The sequence below is a fragment of the Hypanus sabinus genome, chromosome 5, assembly GCF_030144855.1.
Source record: "Hypanus sabinus isolate sHypSab1 chromosome 5, sHypSab1.hap1, whole genome shotgun sequence".
NCBI classification, from domain to species: Eukaryota; Metazoa; Chordata; class Chondrichthyes; order Myliobatiformes; family Dasyatidae; genus Hypanus; species Hypanus sabinus.
This window is the reverse complement of record NC_082710.1, coordinates 155,207,257-155,229,289: the sequence shown is the minus strand read 5'-3', so window position 1 is coordinate 155,229,289 and position 22,033 is coordinate 155,207,257. Positions and strand designations below refer to the sequence as shown.

General features: G+C 42.3%; 1 protein-coding gene across 3 annotated transcripts in view; it reads left to right on the top strand.

Annotated features, from left to right (window-relative positions):
- Positions 1-19,841, top strand: part of LOC132394485 (uncharacterized) — a 96,903-nt gene extending 77,062 nt beyond the window's left edge. For 2 of the 3 annotated variants that reach the window (XM_059970697.1, XM_059970695.1), the window contains 3 exons: positions 7,724-7,822; positions 17,202-17,248; positions 19,702-19,841. In XM_059970697.1, the coding sequence (XP_059826680.1) occupies positions 7,724-7,822; positions 17,202-17,248; positions 19,702-19,725 (170 nt within the window). In that variant the 3' untranslated portion in view covers positions 19,726-19,841. The remainder of the gene's footprint in view (positions 1-7,723; positions 7,823-17,201; positions 17,249-19,701) is intronic. The other variant, XM_059970696.1, reaches the window with a different exon arrangement.
- The last annotated feature ends 2,192 nt before the right edge of the window (positions 19,842-22,033 follow it).

Below are 22,033 nucleotides of genomic sequence, written 5' to 3'. Positions count from 1 at the left end.
GTGGAAAAAGCCTGCTTACATTCACTATATTCATCATAATTTTATATACCTCTATCAAATCTCCCCTCATTCTTCTACGGTCTAGGGAATAAAGTCCTAATGTATTCAGCCTTTCTCTGTAACTCAGTTTCTCAAGTCCCAGCAATAACCTAGTAAACCTTCTCTGCACTCTTTCAACCTTATTAATCTCTTTTCTGGAATTTGGTGACCAAAACTGCACACAATACTCCAAATTCAGACTCACCAATGCCTTATACAACCTCACCATAACATTCCAACTCTTTTACTCAATATTTTGATTTGTAAAGGCCAATGTACCAAAAGCTCTCTTTACTACTGTATCTACCTGTGACGCCACTTTTAGGGAATTTTGTATCTGTATTCCCAGATCTCTGTGCTCTACTGCACTCCTCAGTGCCCGAACATTTACCTTGTATGTTTGTTCTACGTTGGTTTTTCCTTCCAACATGCAATACTTCACACTTGTCTGTATTAAACTCCATCTGCCATTTTTTCGTCCATTTTTCCAGGTGGTCCAGATCCCTCTGCAAGCTTTGAAAACCTTCCTTCCTGTCCACTACACCTCCAATCTTTGTATCATCAGCAAATTTGCTGATCCAAATTACCACTATATCATCCAGATCATTGATATAGATGACAAATCATAATGGACCCATCACTGATCCCTGTTGTACACCACTGGTCACAGGCCTCCACTCAGAGAAGCAATCCTCCATTGCCACTCTCTGACTTCTCCCAATGAGCCAATGTCTTATCCAATTTACTACCTCTCCATGTATACCTAGCGACTGAATCTTCCTAACTAACCTCCCATGTAGGACCTTGTCAAAGGCCTTACTGAAGTCCATATAGACAACATCGACTGCCTTCCCTTCATCCACTTTCCTGGTAACCTCCTTGAAAAACTCTAGATATGTTAAACAAGGCACAAGGCCGTGTTGACTCTCCGTATTAACTCCTTGTCTATCTAAATACTTGTAGATCCCATCAAATCTACTGGCCTATAATTTCCCATATTACTTTTAGAGCCTGTTCTAAAGAATGGAACAATATGAGCTATCCTCCAATCCTCCGGCACCTCACCCATAGATACCAACATTTTAAATATATCTGCCAAGGCCCCTGCAGTTTCAACACTAGTCTTCTTTAAGGTCCGAGGGAATACCCTGTCAGGTCCTGGGGATTTATCTGCTCTGATTTGCAAGCAAGCACCTCCTCTTCTTCAATCTATATAGTTTCCCACTCCTCACTACTTGTTTGCCTTATTTTCATTGACTCCATGCCAGTTTTCTTAGTAAATACAGATGCAAAAAACCCATTTAAGATCTCCCCCATTTCTTTTGGTTCCATACATAGCCGATCACTCTGATCTTCAAGAGAACCAATTTTATCCCTTACTATCCTTTTGCTCTTTGGATTATCCTTTACCTTGACTGCTAAAGCAACCTCATGTCTTCTTTTAGCCCTCCTAATTTCTTTAAGTATTTTTTTTGCACTTTTTATACTCCTCAAGCACCTTATTTGCTCCCTGTTTCCTATACATGTCATACATCTTTCTTCTTCTTTATTAAAGTTCCAATATCAGGAGAGAACCAAGGTTCCTTATTCTTATTCATTTTGCCTTTAATCCTGACAGGAACATACAAACTCTGCACTCTCAGAATTTCTCCTTTGAAGGCCTCCCACTTACCAATGACATCCTTGCCAGAGAACAGCCTGTCCCAATCCACGCTTTTTAGATCCTTTCTCATTTCTTCAAATTTGGCCTTTTTCCAGTTTAGAACCTCAACCCGAGGACCAGATTTATCTTTATCCATGATCAAGTGAAATCTAATGGTGTTATGATCACTGCAACCAAAGTGTTCCCCTACACACACTTCCTCCAACTGCCCTAACTCATTTCCTAATAGGAGATCTAATATTGTATCCTCTCTAGTCAGTACCTCTATATATTGATTTAGAAAACTTTTCTGAACACATTTTACAAACTTTAACCCATCTAGACCTTTAACCGTATGGGAGTCCCAATCAATATGTGGAAAATTAAAAACCCCTACTATCACAACTTTGTTTCCTGTGGTTGTCTGTTATCTCTCTGCAGATTTGCTCCTTCAATTCTTGCTGACTATTGGGTAGTCTATAATAGATGTGGTCATACCTTTCCTGTTTCTCAGCTCCACCCATGTGGCCTCGGTAGACAAGCCCTCTAATCTGTCCTGCCTGAGCACTGCTGTAACATTTTCCCTGACTAGCAAAGCCACCACCACCGCCCCCCCCCCCCCCCCCATCACTCTGCCTCTATCATCTCTGCAACATCGGAACCCTGGAACATTAAGCTGCCAGTCCTGCCCCTCCTGTAGCCAAGTTTAACTAATGGCTATGATGTCATAACTCCACGTGTCAATCCACGCCCTCAGCTCGTCAGCCTTCCTCACAATACTCCTTGCATTGAAATATACACACCTCAGAAGATTATTACCACCATACACAACCCTTCTATTTGTGACTTTGCATGAACCTTTATCATCATTTATTTTCATCCCTGCTCCACTATTTGCTCTGGTTCCCATCCCCCTGCAAATCTAGTTTAAACACCCCCCCCCCCCCCCAATAGCACTAACAAACCTCCCTGCAAGGATATTGGTTCCCCTGTCATTCAGGTGTAACCCGTCTCTCTTGTACAGGTCCCACCTGCCCCAGAAGAGGTCCCAATGATCCTGAAATTAGAAACCCTGCCCCCTACACCAGTTCCTCAGCCTCGTGTTCATCCTCCAGAGTATCTCATTCTTATCCTCACTGGCACGTGACACAGGCAGCAATCCTGAGATTACCACCCTCGAGCTTTTTAACTTCCTACCAAGCTCTCTATACGCACTCTTCAAGACCTCCTCATTCTTTCTTTCTACATCATTGGTACCGATGTGTACCATGGCATCTGGCTGCTCACCTTCCCATTTCAGAATGCTGAGCACCCAATCAGAGACATCCCTGACCATGGTACCATATAGTAAAAGCAGGAATGATATGATAAATATACAGCCTATATAAAGTTGAAATATTGTACGCACGGTGTAGTTTCACTGATGAGAAACGGGAAGACGGCAAGCCAAGATTGATTTGGAGGGAAAAAAAATCGGCACGTACGCGCATGCGCACGCAACCGCTCGCACAAGGCTTCACGGTCATGGTAGTCTTTCTCGGGGTAAACACACATAAAGCAGGCATCTTTTCTTCGTAAAAGTGAAAATCCTCTTTGGTTAGCAAAACAGGTACTAATGTAGGTCTGTCGTAACAGCAAGCTGTCATAAAGTGAACGTTCAAAAAACGGGGGCCATCTGTACTCTTTAAGTACATGAGGTGGTTATTCTTCTTGGTAATGTCAGATCTAGATATACCAACAGCAGATATAATAATGCATCACAGAAGTTTTCTTTACATCTGTTAGAGACCTGGTATAAGCTCTGTCATTCTGAACTTTACAACACAGATAGCTGTAACAATAAAACTTTCTTGGTGAAGAACAGTGACATTCCCACCAAATTGTCAGCTTGCTCTTTTTAATACTACTTAATCATAGCACTATGAAGAGGAAGTAGTGGTGTGGGACAACATGCTAGTATAGTTATTAGGGGAATACTTTACAGATATAGCAATTGATGTTTGGGATTCAATTCCCACCACTCTGTGCAAGGAGTTTTTACATTCTCCCATGACCACATGGGCTTTCTCCAGGTGCTCCAGTTTCCTCTCGTATTGCAAAGAAATACAAGTTAGAATTGTTAAGTTGAAGGCATGTCATGTTGCTGTTGAAAACACAACACTTGCACAATCCTTGGACTGTGTTGGATGTTGACAAAAATCAACACATTTCACTGTATTTTTTTCATGTTTCAATAAGCTAATCTTTATAATACTTTATAAAATCTTTATAATCTTTATAAAACCTTTGACATGGAAGAATCTTTATTCATCAGCTGAGTGAAGGGCCTGATTGTAAACTGGAAATATCCTTTTACAGTTGTAATCAGGTGTCCTGAAAGTCATGGGATCTCAGATCAATGATGAGCGGTCATAGAGTCATTGTCATAGACCTCTACAGCACAGAAATGATCTTTTGTCAATGTCAAAACATTATTCTGCCTAGCACCATTGACCTACATCTAGACCATAGCTTTTCATTTCCCTACTATCCAATGCCCATCCAATCTTCTCAAAAAGGTTGCAATTGAACCTGCATCCACTGCTTCCATTTGCATATTGCTCGACCTCTCACCAGCCTCTGAGCAAAGAAGTTCCCCATCATGTTCCCCTTAAAATTTTTCATCTTTTACCCTTAACCCATGACTGCTCGTTCTAGTTTCACTCAACCTTTGTGGGGGGAAAAGTATCCTGCTTGCATTTACCTTATCTGTACCTTTCATAATTTTGTATACCACTATCAATTAAAGTCCCAACCTATTCAACATTTCCCTATAGCTCAGGTCCTCAAGTTCTGGCATCTCCTCCTTGTAATTTTTCTCAATCTTATTAATATCTTTCCTGTAGGTAAGTGATCAGAACTGCACAGAATATTCCAAATTAGGTCTCAGTATCAGTTCATACAACTTGAACATAACATCCCAATACACGTACTCAGGACTTTGTTTTATGAAGGCCGATGTCCCAAAAGTTCTCTTTATAACCCTATATACCTGTGAAGCCACTTCCAAGAAATTATGGAACTGTATTCCTGGAGTCCTAAGTTCTACTGCATTGTTCACTGTGCAAGTCCCATATTGATTTATCTTCTCAAAGTGCAACAGCTTGAACTTGTCTGAATTAAATTCCATCTTGTGGTGGCCCACACACGTGGGACTCGAACCACCTTCAGGAACTGCGGGCAGACACACGGTAGCACGTTTGGAACTACCCGCTCGGGGCGGACCTCCCGGGGACAGTGACGTCATGTCCGTCCCGCGGGTCACGGGGCCCATGGCAGGGGAGATTTAAGCGTGCAATTTTGAATCAGTAAAGGCATTCCAAGTTTAGCACTCTCTGCCTCCATGTGTTTCTTTAGTAGCGCATTGCGTGTGACTACATTGGTGACCCCCGACGTTCCAGACGGCATCTAGAGCTGGTGACTCAGCAACCAGCCATGAGTTCGAGCAACTCGCACAGTGCAGTCTCTCTGGGCCACTCAGCCCCACGTTTGGTTCGAGCAGGCTTAGGCCCAGTTCAGTATCAGAAACATTACAGCCGACGCCACGCGGTACTACGACATGGTCAGCATGCTCGACCAGGAGATGGCAGGTTGGATCATCGACTTCCTACGCCAGCCATCAACGGAGGACAGGTACACTAAGCTTAAGGCGCTCCTGATCCGTACCTTCGCTCTCCCGCCACGAATGGGCCACACGGCTCCTACACATGGACAGCCTGGGCGACCGCACACCATCCGAGCTCATGAACAATATGTTGGCGCTAATGGACGTCCATAGTGCCTTTTGTTTGAACAGTTGTTCCTTGAGCAAATGCCAGAGGATATTCGCCTCCTCCTCGCAAGTGAGAATTTCAGTGACCCACGCAGTGTCGCGGCTAAAGCAGACGTCTTTTGGCAGAGCAAGCAACGTGAGCAGCCTTCATTGGCCTAGCCACGATCACGCGCCTCAAAGCCCAGGCCCCACAACCGAAGCTGTCAAGACCCACGGGGGAAAAAGATGAAAGTTCGGAGCAATGGTGTTTCTATCACCAAAAGTGGGGTTCAGGTACGCGCTGCAGCCGTCCACCATGTGCTTTTCTGGGAAATTCTGGGGCCAGCCTTCGCTAATGGCTATGACGGCTGGCCACTGAAACAGCCTCCTGTACACTGGGACCAACACACCGGGTGGCACTTCCTGGTAGACACTGGGGCCGATGTCAGCTTAATACCCCCCCCCCTGCAGAGACTGCAGAAGGTTCAATGACACCACATCCACCGATAGATACCCGGTACCCCACATCTAGGACTTCACAGCGAACCTGCACGGAGTGACCATCTTCTCGAAAATCGACCTGGTCAGGGGATACCATCAGATCCCAGTGCACCCCGACGACGTGCCCAAGGCAGCCCTCATCACCCTGTTTGACTTGTTCGAATTCCTGAGGATGCTTTTCGGTCTCAAGAATGCAGCCCAAACTTTCCAAAGGCTCATTGATTCGGTGGGACGCGGCCTAGATTTTGTGTCGGCCCGACCTCCAGGCATGGTCCCACACCATCCTTCACCCCTAAAGACCTCTGAGAATGTGAGTATGTTTTATTCGCAGGGGCATGCACAGGTCACCTCTACAGTGGCTGTACGAGAGATCCTTCAAGGTGATCCAGCACAACGGAATCACGTGTGTCGTGGAGGTGGGTGGTCGGGAAGAGACTTTTACAGTGGACTGCCTCAAACCGGCGCACTTGGACATTGAGCAACCAGTGAGGGTACCCACAGGGGCCCATGGGAAGGGAGATTTAAGGGCGCGATTTTGAATTAGTAAAGGCATTCTGAGTTCAGCACTCTTTGCCTCTGTGTTTCTCTTTAGTAGCACTTTGCGCGCGACTACATCTGCCATTTTTCAGCCAATTTTTCTAGCTCATCCAGGATCCCATTACAAGCTTTGATAGCCTTCCTGGCTGTCCACTACATCCCCAGAGATTTGCTGATGCAGTTTACCACATTATCATCTAGATCATTGATATACAGTGCCTATAAAAAGTATTCATCCCACTTGGAAGTTTTCATATTTTATCGCTTTACAACATTGACTCAGTGGATTTAATTTGGCTTTTTTGACACTGATCAACAGAAAAAAACCTCTTCCATGTCAAAGTGAAAACAAATTTCTACAAATTAGTCTAAATTTATTACAATTATTAAACATAAATAATTGATTACTCACTGCCCCCACTTCAAGTCAGTCTTTAGTAGATGCACCTTTGGCAGCAATAGCAGCGTTGAATCTGCGTGGAGAGGTCTCTATCAGCTTAACAAATCTGGACACTGTAATCTTTCCATATATTCTTTACAAAACTGCCCAAGCTCAGTCAGATTGCATGGGGATCATGAGTGAACAGCCCTTTTCAAGTCCAGCCAAAAATTTTCAATTGGATTGAGATCTGGACTCTGACTTGACCACTCCAGGAAATTAACTTTGTTGTTCTTAAGCCATTCCTATGTAGCTTTGGCTTTATGGTTGGGGTTACTATCTTGCTGGAAAACAAATCTTCTTCCAAGTTGCAGTTCTCTTGCAGACTACTTCAGGTTTCCCTCAAGGATTTTCCTGTATTTTGCTGCATTCATTTTACCCTCTACCTTCACAGGCCTTCCAGGCCTGCTGCAGTGAAGCATCCCCACAGCATGATGCAGCCTCCACCATACTTCACAGTAAAGATGGGGTATTTCTGATGTTGTGCAGTGTTACGCCAAACATAGCATTTAGTCTGATGGTCAAAAAGCTCAAACTTTAGCTTCATCAGACCATAGAACCTTATTCCAGATTACTTCAGTTGCCCATATGCCTTCTGCAAACTTTGAACATATGTAATAACATTTTCTTACGGAGCTTGGTATTGAGCATTATCCTAGAAATTGCCTTTTGTTGTCCAATGCTAGTAAAGGTGCAATGGGAAATCAGGGTGTTGTTTTATTTTAGCCTTGGAAGATATTCATTGTTCAAAGGTTTCATTGTTGTATATTTTTAGGTCAAGGTTGTTACACCAGTGATTTAACCTGGACCATCACTGTTTCCTTTCTCTGCTGCTGTGTCATCATTGGTTGTGGCTGCCTTCCATTATGTCGCAGTAAGTGTTAAATCATTTGACCATTTTCACTTTCTGGAGAATCTAATAGAGTTGAATTATTTTATATGAATCTCCCCATTGTAAATATTTATTTTAAAAACGGAAAGAAATGGAGAGAAAGAAGAACTTGGGAAGAATGAGGGTGGGTGGGTTGGGACAAGAATGTGGCAGCTCATTTCATATACCATTGTCCTTTGTTGGGGAAAACAAGATGTCCTTCAGATTGTCTTAAATCTTGCCTCTCAAGCCTGTGGCTCCTACCATCAAAAAAAAGAAACTCTGATTATCAATCCTATCTATGCTCTTTATTATTTTGTGAACATCTATGAGATAACCCCTCCAAAGGGAAAACAGTTCCAGCCTTTCAGGTCTTTTCTTATAACGCAAGCCCACAAGTCCAGGTAACATCTTGTGAATGATTTCTGCACATTCTTAATCACATCCTTCCTATAGTGTTGCTCCCAAAACTGTAAACAAACTCTGAGTATGGTCTCAACAACATCCTGTAGAGCTGTAACATGACGTCCCAACTCTTGGACTCATTACCACAAGTAATAAAGAAAAATGAGCCGTATGTTTTTTACCAACCCATCTATGTGTTTCCACTTTCAGCAATTATGCATTTGTATCCCTAGATCTATCCGTAGGGTGCTGGGGTCAGGGACATAGTGGGTCAGATCCCAGGCATGCTTAAGGGGGAGGGGGAGCTGCCAGAATTCTTAGTACTAATGACAAAGGTAGGAAAAAGGAGGAAGTCCTGAAGTGAGTATACAGAGAACTAGGTAGAAAGCAGAAAAGCAGGACTTCCAAGGTAGAAATCTCAGGATTGTTGCCCATGCCACACGCCAGTGAGGGTAAGAATAGGGTGATTTGGCAAGTGAATGCATGGCTGGAGAACTGGTGCTGTGGGGATGGGCTTCATATTCTCGATCATTGGGATCTCTTCTGAGGAAAATGTGACCTGTACAGAAGGGACAGGTTACACCCGAACCTGCGAAGGACTAATATACTTGCGGACAGGCTTCTTAGAACTGTCGGGAAGAGGTTAAAGTAATTTGGCATGGGATGGGAACCAGAGTGGTATGATTGAGGATGGGGGCAGTTGGTGTACAAGCAGAGGCAGTGTGTATTGAGACTGTCAACAGGCAAATGACAGGGCAAAATTGCAGTCAGTGAGATGAGTTGTAGTGCAACAGGGACAAAATCGAAAAGTGACAAATACAGGACTAATATATTTGAATACATGCAATATGTGTTTAAGGTAGATCATCTTGTAGCATGGTTAGAGATTGGCAGGCATGATGTTTTGGGCATCACTGAATTGTGGCTAAAGGAAGGTTATAGCTGGAAACTTAATATCCAGGGATATACGTTGTATTGAAAGGACAGGCAGGGAAGCAGAGGAAGTGGGGTCGTTCTTCTGATAAAAAATGAAATCAAATCCTTAGAAAGAGGTGACATAGGATCGGCAGATGGAGAATCCTTGCGAGTGGAGTTACTGCAAGGGTTTAAGAAAATACTAGAAAGTTTGCAGATGCTAGAAATTAAAGTAACACACACAAAATGCTGGAGAAGCTCAGAAAGTCAGGCAGCATTTATGGAAAAGAGTAAACAGTCGACGTTTCAGGTTGACCCTTCTTCAGGACTGGGAAGGAGGGAGAAAATGCCAGAATAATAAGATAGGGAGAGGGTAAAGATGCTAGTTGGAAGATGATAGGTGAGGTCAGGTGGGTGGAAAAGGTCTAGGGCTGGCAAAGGAGGAATCCGATAATGAGAGTTGACTATAGGAGAAAGGGAAGGAGGAGTTGGACCCAGGAAGAAGTAATAGGTAGGTGAAAAGAAATGAAAAGTCAGACTGCAGAATGGGGGGGGGGGGTGAAATTTGTTTACCAGGAGGAGAAATCGGTATTCCTGACATGGAATATAAAGTGTTGCTCCTTCACCCCAAGGGTCACCTGAAAGGGAATGGGAATTGGAATTCAATCACAAAGAGAAAATCTGCAGATGCTGTAAACCTAAGAAACACGCACAAAATGCCGGAGGAACTCAGCACGGGCAACATCTTTGGAAATGGGTCCTGCCAAAGGTTTTTGACCTGAAACATCAATTGTACTCTTTTCCATAGATGCTGCCTGGCCTGCTGAGTTCCTTCAAACTCATCAATCACCCCTTATAGAATCTAAAGTGTTGCCTCACCTTGAAGGACATGTTTGGCGTTCTGATAGGAAGCGAGGGAGGTGGTTATTGGGTAGGTTTGGCTGCTTTGGCTGTTTGCAGGGTTAGTGCCAAGAAAGAGACTCGTGAGGAGGGATGAATGGACAAGGGAGTTGTAGAGGAGACAATCCCTGTGGAAAGCAGGGGAGGAGGGAAGGGGATAAAGATATGTTTATTGGTAAGATCAATTAACAGATGGCAGAAGTGGCAGAGGAATATGTATTGAATGCAAAGGCTGATAGGGTAGTACACAAGGACAAGAGGAACTCTATCACTATTACGGCGTGGTAAGATAGGGTGAGCATGGATTTACAGGACATGAAGATGCAGGTGAGGGCAGCATTGATATTGGAGGGAAGGATCACCTCTTTCTTTAAAGGATAAGGATGTCTCTAATGTCCTGGAATGGAAAGCACCATCCTGGGAACAGATGTGGCAGAGACGAAGAAACTGAGAAAAGCGTTTTGCAGAAGATACAGTGGGAAGAGTTATAGTCGAGATAACTATGGGAATTAGTGGGTAAAAAGACCTTGATGGGAGTTTAAGACAGGCCTCTGAACAGCATAATGAGAGAGCATAATGTAGTGGAACCCTTAGGAAGCAGTTCGCCCTGCATTTTGAGAGGTAAAAGCCAAAGTCAGATATTTCAGTATTACAGTGGAGTAAAGGGCATTACAGAGGCATGAGAGAGGAGCTGGCCAAAGTTGATTGGAAGAGGATGATGGTAGTGCAGCAATAGTTGGTATTTCTGGGAGCATCTCAGCAGGTGCAGGATAGATACATCCCAAAGAAGTATTTGAAAGGCAGGATGATACAACTATGGCTGACAAGGGAAATCAAAGCCAACATAAAAGCAAAAGAGAGGGCATACAATAAAGCATAATGATCCATAAGGGGACCTTTTTCCTCCTGTTCTTAACATACTTATAGATTGCTGATAGATTCTTCTTTACCTTATTTGCCAGGGTTATCTCGTATATTTTTTTTGCTCTCCTAATGTGTTATTTAAGTATACATCTACTTCCCTTGTACTCAAAGGATTTGCTAAATAATGGACTGTAACATCTTGACAAGTATTGAAGTCAGGCTAACTGATCTGTAATTTCAAGCAAGAGAAAATCTGCATATGCTGAAAATCCAAGCAACACCCACAAAATGTTGGAGATACTCAGCAGGCCAGGCAGCATCTATGGAAAAGACGTTTCGGGCTGAGACCCTTCATCAGGATGGACTGGTTTACAATTTTTTTTTCTTTTGCCTCTGTCCCTCCCTTAAAGAGTGGAGTGGCATTTGCAATTTTCGTGGCATCTGGAACTATTTCAGAATTTAGTGATTCTGGAAAGACCACTACTGATGCCTCTACAATCTCTATAGATGCCCTACCCAAGATGCTCTGAAAAGCCATCTCATAGGCATTCCACAAATTTCTTTTTTCCTAATTTACCTGCATTTTGAAATCCCCCATGACCATTGTCTTTTTACATGACTTTTCTATCTCCCATTCTAATTTGTACCTCTCATCCTGGCCACTGTCTGGAGGTCTGTATATACCTCTAACTCTCATCAAGGTCTTTTAACTCTTGCAAATTCTTAAATCTACCCACAAATTTTCTACACCTTCTGATTCCATGTAATCTCTATACACACTTAACAACTTCAGCCCTGTCTAATGTCTCATAATTAAGACAATCCCAGTTAAGATTAGGTAAGTTAAAAGAACTTGCTATTACTATAATTTTCCATACATGTCTGTGCATAAATTCTTGTTATTAGAAGACTCACAGTACAATCCCACCAAAGTGATCACTCCCTTCTTATTTTTAAGTTCTTCTCGTGTAGTGTCACCACAAGTTCTCCTAGAACACCATCTCTTTAAGTATAGCTGTAACGTTCTTCGTAATCAATATTTCAATTCTTTACCCCAACCCATACCACTTTGTCACCTCCAACTCTTATCATGCCTCAAGTTTCTGTACCCCGTAACATTTCAGCTGCCAACCCTGCCTATTTCTAACTGTTTCTGTAATTCTATATCTTGCATATCAGACTTACTGCATTACAAAAAAATGGGGAGATGAAAGAAGGACCGCAGTTTGACTCACTACATAGTACTGCATTAATACTCCCAACCTCTTCCTCATCTTTATCTCTATCCCTATATTGATTTTCGTGTTGCTTGTGATCCATTATTGAAAGCTAAAGTGGAACTACTCGGGTATCTGCCTTAAAGTCCTACAACAATATCCATACAACACACACAAAATGTTTTTGGCTGAGACTGTTCATCAGAACTGAAGAAAAAATAGGAGAGGACAGAACACCATGGAAAAAGAGAAGGGGGAAGAACACCAGAGAGAGGTGGTGGGTAGGTGAGGAGATCAGATGAGAGTGGGAAATCAGTCTGGTGAAGTGGGGGGCATCACTAGAATTTTGAGAACTCGATGTTCATGCCATTAGGTTGGAGACTATCCAGACGGAATATAAGGTGTTGCTCCTCCAACCTGAGTGAGCACTCATCACAACAGTAGAGGAGGCCATGGACCGACATGTCGGAATGAGGAGTAGAATTAAAATGGGTGGCCACTAGGAGATCCTGCTTTTTCTGATGGACTGAGTGTAGGTGCTCTCTCAATCTACGTTGGATCTCACTGATTATACAGGAGGCCACACTGGATACAATAGATGATCCCAAAAGACTTTTTGGTGAGGTGTCGCCTCACTTGGAAGGGCTGTTTTGAGCCCTGAATGGTAGTGAGGGAGGTGGTGTAGGGGCAGGTGTTGCAAGGATAAGTGCCGGGAGGGAGATTAGTGGGGAGGGATGAATGGACAAGTTAATCACATAGGGAGAAAGTTGCGGGGGGAGATGTGCTTGGAGATGGCGGATGATACGTAGAATTATGTGCTGGAGTAGCAACACTTGCGAAGCCTCCATCCTGATGGCTTGAGTATCAATTTCTTGAACTTCTAGTATTGCCCTCCCGCACCTTAATTTCCCATTCCCATTTCCTTCCCTCAGCTTATCTCCTTACTTGCCATTCACATCCCTCTGGTGCTCCATTCCCTTCCCTTTCTTCCATGGCCTTCTGTCCTCTCCTGTCAGACTCTCCTGCTCCAGCCAGCCCTGTTACTCTTTCACTAACCAACTTCCCAGCTCTTTACTTCATCCTGCCCCATCTCCTGGCTTTACCTGTCACCTTGTGGTTCTTCCTCCCCTCCCCCACCTTCTTAGTCTGATTCCTCAGATGAAGGGTCTCGGCCCGAAACGTTGACTGTTTACACCAGGTGTGTCAGAACTGGCTTGCGAGCACGTATTGGGATACTGTTCTTATCCGGCCCGTGAGCAGTTTTTCCTTATTCTGAGTGTTTCACGCAACCACACTGATGTTACACTGGCCCCAGCTCCCATTTTGTTTCAAACCAAACACTGGTATATACAAATGACAGGAAGGCAGACTACCTTATTAATATATTAGATGCTCTCCGTGCGTGCGCAGGTTTTCAGATGGGATCATTCAAATTTGTAAACGGAAACAGCATCATTGTGTTTTAACAAGAAATCCACACTAAATATCCAGATATTTACTTGTGCTGTGATACTTGTTGAATAACTCGCGTTTTGAAATAAAATTGAAGAAAAAAGTTCCAATGGCAATGAATGCAAAATGCAGGAAGGTAGACACTGAGTGCCGAAATTTCCAAGACACTTGACACTAGATTACTTCTTCATCGAGCAAGCTGGGAAACCAGTTTGTCTCATTTGCCTAGAAAATATTCCTGTGAAGGTGGTGGCAAATATCAGGCGACATTACAAGACCCGCCGTAGTGCAAATTTTAACGAGTTTACTGGGCAAAAAAGGAAAGATGAAGTTCAGTGTATGAAGGCTAGTTTTGGAAAACAACCATCATTTTTTGCCAAGAAAAGCAGTGAAAATGAAGGAAATACCTGTGCTAGCTATGAAGTCTCAAAACATATTGCAGAAAAGATTAAGCCTTTTACAGATGGAGAGTTTGTCAAAGAATGTTTACTGGCAGTGGTGGATATTGTTTGTCTTGAAAAGAAATCTTTATTTGCATCTATCAGCCTGTCAGCAAGAACAATCACACGGCGAGTTGAAGAAATGTCAGAAGATGTTAAAAGTTGTTTATGGGATGCCTGCAATTAATTACAATTTTTTTCAATTGTGTTTGATGAGAGCACAGACTTAAGAGAGACAGTACTCAACTTGCAGTGTTTGTACGAGGAGTGACCTCAACTTTTCAAATTTTTGAAGAGTTTATTAATTAATTCCTATGAAGGACACGGTTACTGGAGCAGACATTTTTGAACCATTGTTGAAAATGATGTCAGAAATGAAACTTAATTTGTCGAAGCTAATTGGCATCACAACTGATGGGGCAGCAGCAATAGTGGGGTAGAAAAATGGCATCATCTCATTGCTGCAAGGACAAATGGAAAACCTTGGAATCGCACAGAAACTGGTTAAAATTCATTGCATTATCCATCAAGAAGCATTATGTGCCAAGTCTTTGAAACTAAAGGATGTTATGAACAATTTTGTGAAGGCAGTGAATCTGATCCTATCTCGTGCATTGAATCATCGCCAGTTTCAGCAATTTTTATTGGATACAGAGGCAGAATATGGGAACCCGGCTTATTTCTGCAATGTATGCTGGCTTAGCCGAGGGTCAATGCTGGAAGGAGTATTTGCATTGCATGAAGAGGTGACAATCTACCTTTAAAGCAAAAATGAGGATGCTTCACATTTTCGTGATCCTGATTGGCTTGCAACCTTGGCATTTCTGTGGATATTACATCTCATTTAAATATCTTGAATTTACAACTAAAAGGAAAAAAAAAAATTGCTGATACTTGAGACGTATGGTCATATTGTGGCCTCTGAAAGAAGGCTGCAATTGTGGGAGTACCAGCTTCAAAAAGGAAATTGTGCACATTTTCCCACTTTCAATAAAAGTAAAGCACAAGTTCCAGGCATTTTTGTGAATATGGTCCAAGAATTGAGGAAAGAATTTTCATCTCGTTTTGCTGATTTTCACTTGCATGCAAATGAGTTCAAGCTGTTTCCTACTCCATTTGATGTGGAAGTGGACACTGCACCAGAAATTTTTCAAGTAGAATTGTTTGAGATGCAGTGTGACGACATATTAAGATTGAAATTTCACTCTAAAGATGTGTCAGTGCTTGACTTCCATAGAAAATATATTCATCCAAGTGATTAGGAAGTATCCTAACTTAGTGGACCATACAAAAAGAATGGCATCATTGTTTGGCAGCACTTATCTGTGTGAGTGATTATTTTCAAAAATGAAGCATACCGAGAACCATTTGAGAACAAGATTGACTGATGCCCATCTGGATAATGTCTTGCTCTTGGCATCAACAAGTCTGACACCCGATATTGAGAAGCTTTCAAGCAACAAACAACATCAAATTTCACATTGATTTATCGACTGGTTGCATTAAAATTTTCTTTTTTATTATACTTAATTTACTACCATTCAATGCATCATGTTCATATGTTTTACATTTAAAGATTCTTTGTGTCCTTTTAATAAAATCAAAAGATGCCTAGATTGAAATAAATTGCAACTAAACTGAGTTCTTTGATTACTAATTGGCATCCTTGGTTAAGCACAAATGATTTACCAGCATGCGATATTCATTAATTTGAGGCAAAACATAACTAGATGTATTTAAGTGGATAATTCCCATATTTCAAGTTTTTTATGGCATTTATCTGGCCCACTGTTGTGATGGAAAATAACTGGTTCTTTGAGTCTCAACAGTAGAGGCCTGGACACACAGTTTTAATAATAAGGAATTTATTTACAAGAGGAAGTCGGGTCAACACAAGCAACTACAATACACAGGAAGCGGTGTGGGGACAGGGTACGGTTACACAGACAAAGAACAAGGGAAAAACACTACTACAGCTATCCCCCTTGACCTTGGATAGCTGCGGCTCCCTTACCATGACAAACAATAGACCTTTCCAAACATAAATCAATGCACTAACCTTCAATGAGGTGGTCTGGAAGAGAGACCGAGCCAGGCACAAGTCTCACCTTTTATAGCATGGGGCTGGGCGCGATAATCCAATTAAGGTGACCAATAATTTAGGTGTGCATTGATTAGTTGGGAGGGACCAAATGTTGATTGGCGTGTGGTGTGTCCTCCGACCAGCCAGGTGGCAGTGCAACTGTCACGTGGCCAGTATCTCTGGATACACCCACTGTCCGCTCATTAATACGCGATCCAGCCAACAGAGGCAATAAGATTGCCGACCCCTGGTTTACACTTTTGCATAGATGCTGCCTGGCCTGCTGAGTTCCTCCAGCATTTTGTGTGTGTTATGCAAATATCCATATCCTTTTAACATGACCCCACCTTCATCCTTCAGTAATAGTGACCTTCAAACTTACTCTTTGGCCCTCACTCAATCTTCTCCCATAGAACAACTGCCAAACGTCTTCCTCCGCATTTTGTGGTGCAGATAATCTACTTCAACCACATCCTCATGCCAATCATAATCATTGATCTAGAGAAAAAAAAAATCCCATTCTTGATTAGAAGGTGTTTCATTCCACAAATGCCACATTACTGGACATATTAAAGAGCTGATTTCTGTGATAAATTGGTAAGGATCTCTGGGAACATGATCTGAAGGAGACTTTAGACGGTCAAGTGACATAATTCAGTGAAATGTTCCCATTACAGTAGCCCTAGTAATGCTCAAGGTGTAGGTAAGGGTTATAATGGTACTGAAGAAAATAACACATATTGGGAGCAGATGTCATAATTGTAAAATTGAACTTGCATGCATTTCATCTTTTGATAATGTGTAGTGTAGTTGCATAGCTGGAATATTATTAACATTGAAGGCATGTATTTTATCAACCTCTGTATTGACATTTGAAAGTTAATTTTCTGTGCTAGTCTCCTGCAAATAGAAGGCTGGTTTAGCCCTTTCTGCAGAGATATATACCATCACGATGTTCAGTTGCAACTATAGGAAAACACAATGAACTGTACTAAATTATCACAGCAAATAAGTTAACTGTGACTTTTCAACAGAAACTGGTAGTGAAAAGCAATAGTCACAAATAAACTGTCAGAATTTATAAGCTGTTATATTATTTATTACAGGCATAAGGAACAATGAAAGCAACATGGCTGATGCTGAAAGACTGGGGGTATGTTATTAATTTTTTAGTTAATTTGAAAAGTATTTTAAGTATAATTTAGTGTATTTAGAAAGTCATTGACTCAAGCCAGAGGCTGAGGGGGTAATTGATAGGACATATGAGAGGTAACTATACCAATAGTGCAGGACACAGGAAGCTGGGTGACAATGTAAGGAAAAAGGGATTAAACAGCCAGTGCAGAGTACCCCTGTAGCCATCCCTATAAACAAGTTGTACATTGCTTCAGATGCTGTTGGGGGGAGTCAGCTAGTAGAGGACAGTAACTGTGGTTGGGTCTCTGGCACTGAGTCTGACTCTGATTCAGAAGGGAAGTGGGGGGAGAGAAGAAGTGAGCTATGGTGATAGAGGGCTTGTTAGTTAGGGGTACAAAAAGCATGTTCTATGGATGAAAATGAGATTTCTGGATGGCAGGTTGCCCTCCCCGGGTGCCAGGTCCGAAACATCTAGGATTGAGTCCTCAGCATTCTGAAGTGGGAGGGTGAACAGCCGGAGGAGTGTGGTCCATGCAGTGGCATGCAAAAGTTTGGGCACCCCGGTCAAAATTTCTGTTACTGTGAATAGTTAAGTGAGTAGAAGATGAACTGATCTCCAAAAGTCATAAAGTTAAAGATGAAACATTCTTTTCAACATTTTAAGCAAGATTAGTGTATTATTTTTGTTTTGTACAATTTTAAAGTGAAAAAAAAAACAAAGGAACGCCATGCAAAAGTTTGGGCACCCTAGGAGATTTGAGCTCTCAGGTAACTTTTACCAAGGTCTCAGACCTTAATTAGCTTGTTAGGGCTTTCTCTTGTTCACAATCATCATTAGGAAAGGCCAGGTGATGCAAATTTCAAAGCTTTATAAATACCCTAACTCCTCAAACCTTGTCCCAACAATCAGCAGCTATGGGCTCCTCTTAGCAGCTGCCTAGCACTCTGAAAATTAAAATAAATGATGCCCACAAAGCAGGAGAAGGCTATAAGAAGATAGCACAGTGTTTTCAGGTAGCCGTTTCCTCAGTTTGTAATGCAATTAAGAAATGGCAGTTAACAGGAATGGTGGAGGTCGAGGTCTGGAAGACCAAGAAAACTTTCCGAGAGAACTACTCATAGGATTGTTAGAAGGCAAATCTGTTTGACTGCAAAAAAACCTTCAGCAAGATTTAGCAGACTCTGGAGTGGTGGTGCACTGTTCTACTGTGCAGTGACACCTGCACAAATATGACCTTCATGGAAGAGTCATCAGAAGAAAACCTTTCCTGCATCCTCACCACAAAATTCAGCGTCAGAAGTTTGCAAAGGAACATCTAAACAAGCCTGATGCATTTTGGAAACCAGTCCTGTGGACCAATGAAGTTAAAATAGAACTTTTTGGCCGCAATGGGCAAAGGTATGTTTGGAGAAAAAAAGGGTGCAGAATTTCATGAAAAGAACACCTCTCCAACTGTTAAAGCATGGGGTGGATCGATCATGCTTTGGGCTTGTGTTGCAGCCAGTGGCAGGGGGAACATTTCACTGGTAGAGGGTAGAATGAATTCAATTTCTGGTCAACCTTCATCCTTCTAAATTCATCCTTCATCCTTCTAAATTCCAGTGAGTACAGCCCCAAAACTGCCAAATGTGCCTCATGTTAACCCCTTCATTCCCAAAATCATCCTCGTGAACCTCCTTTGGACTCTCTCCAATGACAACACATCCTGAGATGTGGGGCCCAAAGCTGCTGACAATACTCCAAGTGCATCCTGACCAGTGACTTATAAAGGATTAGCATTATCTCCTTGCTTTCTTTGACTTCCCAGATGTGAATCTGTCTTGTACCTTAGAATCCTTTCCAGTAACATACATAGCACAGATACAATTGCTGAGCTATAATTCCCAATTTTTCTTTGCTACTCTTCTTAACATTTGCTATCCTCCATTCTGTTAGCACTTCACCTATGGATAATGATGATGTACATATCTCAGCCAGGGTTCATATAATGTATTCTGTAGCTTCCCACAGTATTCTTGGATATAATTTGTCAGGACATGCCCATTTGTGTACTTTATCACATTTTAAGATGTCCAGCCTATTCCCACATACTTTTTGAAGTTTTCCTGTCTTTCTCTATGATAGAAACAGAGGAAAGATGTTTCTTTCTCCACTTTGAGGGGATCTATTTTCTTTCTCTTTCATTACTTTTTCCCTTAATATACATAAAATCTTTTTGCATTCTCCTTAATCTTCTCTTCCAAAGTTATCACATGCCCTGTTTTGTCCTTCCTGATTTCCTCCTTGAGTTTGCTCTTGCATTCCCTCCCTTTACTCCTCCAGGAATTTGCTTATTATTATCTCTTTAGCTCATTTGCTCTGTCCATTTGCAGTTTCTTCAGTGATGTTCATTTTGTCTTCCTGCTGCAGGTATTTTTTGTGTAAAATTTTCATTACTGCATAAAACATATGTGCTTTATTCATTTTAGGATAACGGAGCATTGCAAAGCTAGCATTGTACAGATTCCTGCATTTATCTCCAATCTTTGAAATTGGCATGAAAGACCGACATTGAAAAGCTGCTTGCTCATCACACAGAGGAACACCTTTAGTAACAGACTGATTCCACCAAGTTGCAGTACTGAACATTGCAGAAAATCCTTTCTCTCTGTGGCTATAAGAATCTACAACTTCTCCTCCTGAAGTATATAAGTGTATTGTTTCATTGCACACCTGTTTTTTCAAATGTTTACATTTTGTAGTTCAAAGTATAATCTTGGCAATAATTTCAATTGGGATACATGCAGAAGCTGGGTTACAAATGAGATTCACTCCTAAGTCTGTCTTTAAATTGAATTTGTAGCTAAGTTGGAACGGGTACATACGGTTCTTATTTAGACAATAGACAATAGGTGCAGAAGTAGACCATTCGGCCCCTCGAGTCTGCACCACCATTCTGAGATCATGGCTGATCATTCACTATCAATACCCAGTCCCTGCCTTGTCCCCATATCCCTTGATTCCCCTATCCATCAGATATCTATCCAGCTCCTTCTTGAAAGCATCCAGAGAATTGGCCTCCACCGTCTTCCGAGGCAGTGCATTCCACACCTCCACAACTCTCTGGGAGAAGAAGCTCTTCCTCAACTCTGTTTTAAATAACTGACCTCTTATTCTCAATCCATGCCCTCTGGTACTGGACTCTCCCAACATCTGGAACATATTTCCTGCCTCAATCCTATCAAATCCTTTAATTATCTTAAACATTTCAATCGGATCCCCTCTCAATCTCCTCAATTCCAGCGTGTACAAGCCCAATCTCTCCAATCTCTCTGCGTAAGACAGCCCTGCCATCCCAGGAATCAACCTAGTGAATCTACGCTGCACTTCCTCAATTGCCAGAATGTCCTTCCTTAAACCTGGAGACCAAAACTGTACACAATATTCCAGGTGTGGTCTCACCAGGGCCCTGTACAAATGCAAAAGGACATCCTTGCTCTTGTACTCAATTCCCCTTGTAACAAAGGCCAACATTCCATTTGCCCTCTTCACTGCCTGTTGCACTTGCTCATTCACCTTCATTGACTGGTGAACTAGGACTCCTAGGTCTCTTTGCATTTCTCCCTTACCTAACTCTACACCGTTCAGACAATACTCTGCCCTCTTGTTCCTGCTTCCAAAGTGGATAACTTCACATTTATTCACATTGAATGACATCTGAGTATCTGCCCACTCACCCAGCCTATCCAAGTCTCCCTGTATTCTCCTAACGTCCTCTTCGCATGTCACACTGCCACCCAGTTTAGTATCGTCAGCAAACTTGCTGATATAGTTTTCAATGCCCTCATCTAAATCGTTGACATAAATCGTAAAGAGCTGTGGTCCCAATACAGAGCCCTGTGGTACCCCACTAGTCACCTCCAGCCAGTCCGAGAAACACCCATTCACTGCTACCCTTTGCTTTCTATCTGCCAACCAGTTTTCTATCCATGTTGAAACCCTGCCCCCAATGCCTTGAGCTCTGATTTTACTCACCAATCTCCTATGTGGCACCTTATCGAATGCCTTCTGAAAATCTAGGTACACAACATCCACTGGCTTACCCTCGTCTAACATCCTTGTTACACCCTCAAAAAACTCCAACAGATTAGTCAAGCATGATTTGCCCTTGGTAAATCCATGCTGGCTCGGCCTAATCCTATTTCTGCCATCTAGATGTGCCACTATTTCGTCCTTAATAATGGACTCAAGCATCTTCCCCACGACTGACGTTAGGCTAACAGGGCGATAGTTCTCCGTTTTCTCCTTCCCTCCCTTCTTGAAAAGTGGGATAACATTAGCCACTCTCCAATCTTCAGGAACTGATCCTGAATCTAAGGAACATTGGAAAATGATTACCAATGCATCCGCAATTTCCTGAGCCACCTCTTTTAGAACCCTCGGATGCAGACCATCTGGACCCGGGGATTTATTAGCCTTCAGTCCTACCAGTCTACTCATCACAGTTTCTTTCCTAATGTCAATCTGTCTCAATTCCTCTGATATCTTATGACCCTGGCCCATCCATACATCTGGGAGATTGCTTGTGTCCTCCCTGGTGAAGACAGATCTAAAGTACGCATTAAATTCTGTTGCCATTTCCCTGTTTCCCATAACAATTTCTGCCAATTCATTTTTCAAGGGGCCAACATTGTTCTTAACTATCTTCTTTCTCTTCACATAGCTAAAAAAGCTTTTGCTATCCCCTTTTATATTCCTGGCTAGACTGAGCTCATACCTGATTTTTTCTCTCCGTATTGCTTTTTTAGTTAAGATCTGCTG